This window comes from Chrysochloris asiatica, unplaced genomic scaffold (assembly GCF_000296735.1).
Source record: "Chrysochloris asiatica unplaced genomic scaffold, ChrAsi1.0 scaffold00041, whole genome shotgun sequence".
Lineage (NCBI taxonomy): Eukaryota > Metazoa > Chordata > Mammalia > Afrosoricida > Chrysochloridae > Chrysochloris > Chrysochloris asiatica.
In genome coordinates, this window is record NW_006408559.1 from 11,304,586 (window position 1) to 11,310,949 (window position 6,364).

A 6,364-nucleotide genomic window follows, 5' to 3' on the forward strand; every position below is an offset into this window, starting at 1 on the left:
CACACACTACCTCTACACCCACACATACTACCTCTGCATATGTATCCACACACACTACCTCTACACCTACACATACTATCTCTACATCTACACCCACACACACTACCTCTACACCTACACCCACGCACACTACCTCTGCATCTGTATCCAGTTATACTACCACTGCATCTATATCCACACACAAGAAGAGGGCTCTGGTCCAGCAATGGGACACACACACAAACAGGACGTTTTAGCAGAAAGTTGCTATGATTTTAGCTTTCAAGGAGCTGGTGTTGGGAACATACATACACTTGGATATAGAGGTTCATTATTATTTGGAGGATACAGGGAGCTTGGTACGGCTAAAATTAGAGACAGTGAGACAACAGACAGAAGTTGCCAGCCTTCTTCTCTTAGGGATCCTGAGTGCACTAGCTCCAAGGCCAAAATTATACTTGCACCTCAGCAAAACAAATGTCTGCAATTCACAGAGCCCATCCTCCTCCAAATGTGGCTAACACCAGCTACACACCTCCACCCAAACATCACCATCTTCTGTGAGCTATCATTCTGTTTTGTTCTGTTGTCATAGGGTTTCCAAGACTGCAAACTGACTTCAAGGGCACCTAACAACAGCAGTACTTTCTCCATTTCATTTACACTTCTAGTATAATTATAACTTAGCTCTGCTTATAGATTTACCCCTACAGAAGGGCTCAGAAAAGGCTTCCTGAAGGGCTGGAATCTATGAAGAAACCTAGAGGAATCAGGTGAAAGCTGTGACGTGGGAGAGGCAGAGGCAGATGGCCACGCTCCCTCCACTAGTCGCGTCTCCAAGCAGGATTTGAGCCCAGAAGTCTGACCTCAGCACTGACACCAAGAACCAGAGCTTGTGCTGGGCCTACAGAGCTCTTCCCCATCCCAGGTTTAAAACAGGAGTTCACAGTGACGGAAAGAGAATGGAATGCAATTTCTTCCTCACCCATTCAGTTCCACCCTGATTCAATTCCTATCTCTATCTCCACCTACCAGTAATCTCATAGCATCTGCCATTCCTTACAACTTCCTGTTGGCCTGTTTGTGTCACTGAGGTCAGGGACTTGGCGGGGGGTGGGTGTGAGTGTGAGGATGTGCATATGTGTGTGTGTGTGTCCGTCCACCTCAACCCCTTACTCTCTGGGTCATCCAGTGAGACCTCGGGTCCCTGACCCATTCTATGAGAGGAACCAAGCACAGATATGAACACATCAGGAGTCCTCAGGACCTGACTGACTCCATAACAAGAAATTGATGTGGAATTGTGGGAGATCAAATTTATATCCCTAACCCTTTCATGACCCATTGTACATATGCGGTCATTATTGCTACGTGCTACCGAGTAGGTTCCAACTCAAAGTGACCCTGCGTAGGGTTTCCAAGGCTGTACGTCTTTGTGAGAGAAAAAAGACTCATCGTTCTCATCAGAGTAGCGGGTGGGCTCAAACTTCCCACCTGTGGTTTGCAGCCCAGTGGAGAGCTACTGTGCTTTCCATTGTACATATGTTATTGGTGTTCAATGCTGTCAAGTTGGTTCTGACTCATAGTGACCCTGTATAGGGTTTCACAGGAGCAGCTGTTGAGTTTGAACTGCTGACCTTGTGGTTCAAACAGACCTTGATATTGAGTTGCTTATCCTATGATATCACATCAGGACTTGTACATCTAGTTAGTACATATAGTTAGTATATATGGTGGCTGCTTATATTTCCCCTCTCTGGGGTTTAATAGGAAGCTGCTATCCCACTTTTAATATCTTTTGTATAATTTTGTGAGTCTAAAGAAACAGACCTAGTCCCACCAGTCCCTATCCCAGAGACCCATCGGGACATATGTGTCCACTAACTGAGTCCTGGTTTGACACTGTAGGATCAGCACTGGAATGTGAACCACAAGGTTGGCAGTTCAAACCCACCAGGTGCCCCTTGGAAATCCTATACAGGGTCGCTATAAGTCGGGACCAATTTAATGGCACTTAAAAGCAACTGTATCAAAATCCATGTTACCTAACATTTTTCTTTTCTTTTCATTCAGCACGCCTCCTATTCCTGAAAACACAAGATTCCTACAAAATGATTCAGAACAGAAAATAATTCAGTCTTGAAAGGGCTTCAGTTTCAGGTGAGCCACCAAACCTACAGCTACTAAAGTTGATTCCAGCTTGTAGCAATTCTATAAAACAGAACTGGCCTTTCGGATTCCCAAGACTGTAAATCTTTCTGGAAGCAGACAGCCACATCTTTCTTTCACCTCTGAAGCAGCTGGTGGGTTCAAACAGCCAACCTTTCAGTTGGCAACTTAGGGCTCTCACTGCTGCACCACCAGAGATTTTTAGTCTCTGATGAATAGCTATGAATCCAATGAGTCCACTGGAAATAAGTAGTGTCTGAACAACTCTGAATTACTCACTTCTCTTGGCGACCTTGAGCCCCCTTCTCGAAATGTTGGTTTACATCTGAAGTTAATCTGTCATTGAAAAAGAAAAGTGTATTATTTTAGAGATAAACACAGAACTGGACTTTGTTATCTGGAAAACTAATAGTTTCAGATCTTATTTCCATAAAGCAAAACCCACAAGCGTAAGGAGCAAAGTTTAACCCTGTTCTTAAGTCTTTGGGAATCATTGCATAAGATCATCTACAGAGATCCCTGTTTCTAAATGCCCAATCTGTACCCCTTCATTCTCACCAATAAGATAAAGTATCTTTGAAAAAGAATGCTCCTACACCACCAATTTGAGAGATTAGGACAAGAAAGAGGTAGAAGAAAAGTTTACAGCAGCTGAAGCCATCTAGAGGTTGTTTCAGATATTAAAAGAAGAAAAATACAAACTTGAGAAATGTCTTAATGTTATGATAATTATTCACCCACACACAAAAAATTCCATATAAAACATTCATCACAATCTTTCTTCCAGTTGAGAAAGTTTCCTGGTTCATTTAAATCTTTGTTGCCTACTTGGTGACATAATGAATCAACAGAGGGAAGAACGTGGAAGTGAGTAGGGTTGAGACAGCAGAGAAGATATCAAGACAAAAACATTTGTAGTCAGGGTTACGCAATGTCCACAGCTGCATCTATGAAGCCAGCTAAATCACACCAGGCTGTTCAAACACGTGTTAGTGTGTGAGGGACCCCACATGGAAATGGAGGAGGGAAGAGGTGTGAAGGGTGGAAGGAAGAGAACAAGCAAGGTGGGGAGTGAAAGCAGAAAACCAACTATCAGAGCCTTTCCCTTCCTACAAATGACAGAGAAACAGGCTGGGCAGAATCCACCTCCTGGAGGTAGGACAGTTCCATTGTCACCTTTAGTCCCCCTGACACATGAAAGCCACACACAGAGACACAGCCCACCAAGGCCCCTGACTGTTGGCTCCGTCTGAGCTCTCGTAAAAAAAAAAAAATCTTTAAAAAGATGTTTAAAAAACAACACACACACAGTTGACATTGAGTTCCAACTCCTGGCGCCTTCATGTGTGTCTGAGTAGAACTGTACTCCACAGAGCTTTCGATAACTAACTTTTTACAAGTAAACCGCCTTTTTTCTGTGATACCAACCTTAGCAGCCAAGCACAGTAATCATTTGTGTCAACACCAGGGACCTTTTTTAAGAGGTTCAGAAATTCCTTTTCTTACAGGACACACAGTGTGGGAGATCCCACACATGATCAATGATGACACACACACAGAAGACACAACACGGAGAGGAAATTAGTGCATAGCACACTTTCTCTCTGATCTTATTCTTCCTTATGCCCAAATCCAACATCTAGTGGCATCATACCTCATTTCAGTAAACAACGGAATGAATGAAACTCCAACATTGCCTTTCCATGATACATCTGGCAAGAACCGTGGGATTCCAGTTTGTTCAAAGGGCCTTTGTTGGTAGAAAGCTAGAAACAGGAATTGATAAGCCTCCCACGTCCTCATGTGACCAAGTCCCAACACAAACAATGGAGCAATAATGGCAGCAGGTGGCGCTTTCTCACCTTTTCCAGTTGTTCGATGCAGGCGGCATGGACCACAATCTTACAGACCCCGCACTTCCTCCGGAGAGCGGATTTCTACAACATCCAATTCAAAAGACAAGAGAGGAATATTAAAGCTCTGTGGAGAAGGTCCCTGGTGTCAAGAATGACAAGTAGGCAAGTGAAACAGCAAGTTGCAATTGTCCATGTTCATCAGCAAATTTAAAATTTTATCTTCAATATTCAGTAAAGTGACCAACGTCATCAAATGTTATTTGATCCACAAGAAACGCAATGTCTCATGACCTGGGGCTGTTTAAATCATCTTATTTTAAAAAATAGAACAAAAACATCTTTTATTGTGCATTGAGCGATCGTTTACATGGAAGAACATCAGTTCTGCACTCATCCCATCGTATTTTATTTCATTGCAATAATTACAATCCCTTCCATGAATCATCATTTAACAGTATTTGCTTCTGTTCCCTCTGTTTTGTTGTTGTTGTTGTTTTTGATGTACACAAAAGCACATAGGACTATATAATCATTTAAACAACCAAAGGTCACATTCTGCAAGCCTGCCTCCTGGCCACCAGCACTCAGTCCCTCTCTTTCCATGAATTTAGAGTCCTCAGCTGCTCCCTCTCTCCATGTCCCCATCTCTGCCTCCATCTCTGGTATCACTGCTTCTCTGGATAGTGTCCCACATTCCGCTCCTGCTCTTCTCCCTTGATGGTACTAGGGTCCTCTGTTCCTAGAATGTAACAGTATTTACTCCCCCCTTTTTGTTACACAACTTCTACTTATACAGTTGTGACAATCGCAATTAGTCACGATAACAATTACTCACTATTGAATCATAAGAATCGTATCCCCATCTCCTTTCACCAGACCTGTCTAGACAAGATGAAAACTATTCAGTGGGGACTCTACTCTTCCCCACACACTCTGAAACTAAACTCCCTCTTGAAAACTTGTAAGCCAGTCACTTTGTGCCTTTATAGCCCCCACTGATTATTTGGGGTGGGGAGGGTCAATGTTGGTTAGATCATCTTTTCAAAGTAGAATAATAATAATAATGCTGTTTTGTGCCACTGAGTTGATTCCTACTCCTAGAGATCCCATGTAACAGAGAACTGCCCCAAAAGGTTTTCAGTGGGAGTGAACCACCCCAAGTCTTTCTTGCCCAGAGCTGCTGGATGGATCTTAACCACCAAACTATAGGTTAGCAGTCAAGCACTGAGCTGCTGGTGTCTTAGTTCTCTCATGCTGCTATCACAGAAAGAATAAAAGGGGGTGAGTTTAGCAAACAGAAATTTATTATCTCACAGTTTAGGAGGTTAGAAGTCCAACTTGAATTTCTAGAGGAAGGTCCCCCCTCTCTCTGTGGCTCTGGAGAAAGGTCCTTGTCTCCTTTCAGCATCTGTAAAGAACTCCATTCCTTAGAGCTTTCCGTGTGTCTGGGAATCAATTTTTCCCTGGATCTAGAAGCTTCACAGTTTAGGGACGCCAGGTCCAAAGTGGTAGTAGGTCCCTCTGAACTCTGCTTACTTATTGAATCTCTTTGACTCAGGAGACAATCTAATCCTGTAGTTGTATCTGGCCTCATTACTATGGTAGAAGAAAGGATTTGGTACATAGGCTGCTTGCCTCAGATCAGGATCACATCAGATCACATCACAGGGAAGGGAAGATGATGCCATGATATTAGATCTCATCATCGAAGAGATTGCTACATCTTAATTGCTAAGCCACTGAGAATCCTGGGCCCACCATGCTGACACAAAGCCTTAAGGATCACAGATGGTTCTTCCTGTGGTTGTTAAGTGCCATCGATTCAGTTCTAGCACAAAACAGGAATCTAGGAAAATCGTTCTTGTTGTTGGTAAGTGTTGTCAAGTTGGTTCCAATATGTCATGACACTGAGTAGGGTTTCTGAGGAGCGGCTGCTGGATTTGAACAGCCCACCTTTCTGCTAGCCTACAGTGCTGAAAATCATAAAAAAAATGAAATGGAATATTTGGAGACAAATATCCAATGCATTAGTGTGCCAAATGGACTGGTATTGGCCATGTTGAATAAGACAATCATATGCCTACTATACCGTGAATGATAAATTGAAAAGGAATGCTTTCACATTAATCATCAAAAAGAATTTTTCAAGATCTGTCCTTAAGTACAGCTCTATCAAAGCTGGGATAATAACCATAGTCCTACAAAGAAAATCAGTATTATTTAAATGTATGCACCAATCATTCGTGACAAAAACGAAGAAATTGGACTTCTATAATCTGAAATTGATCAAGCATGCAATCAAGATGCATTGATAATCACTGGTGACTGGAATCAAGCATTGGAAACCAAGAAGAATCATT

At 42.6% G+C, this 6,364-nt stretch overlaps 1 protein-coding gene across 1 annotated transcript in view; it reads right to left on the minus strand.

Moving 5' to 3' along the window:
* DGKI (diacylglycerol kinase, iota) overlaps positions 1-6,364 on the minus strand; it is a 323,066-nt gene that overhangs the window by 283,109 nt on the left and 33,593 nt on the right. Inside the window, exons 4-5 of the mRNA XM_006861237.1 lie at positions 4,011-4,085; positions 2,428-2,484 (exon numbers count right to left, since the gene is read on the minus strand). Of these exons, the coding sequence (XP_006861299.1) occupies positions 2,428-2,484; positions 4,011-4,085 (132 nt within the window). The remainder of the gene's footprint in view (positions 1-2,427; positions 2,485-4,010; positions 4,086-6,364) is intronic.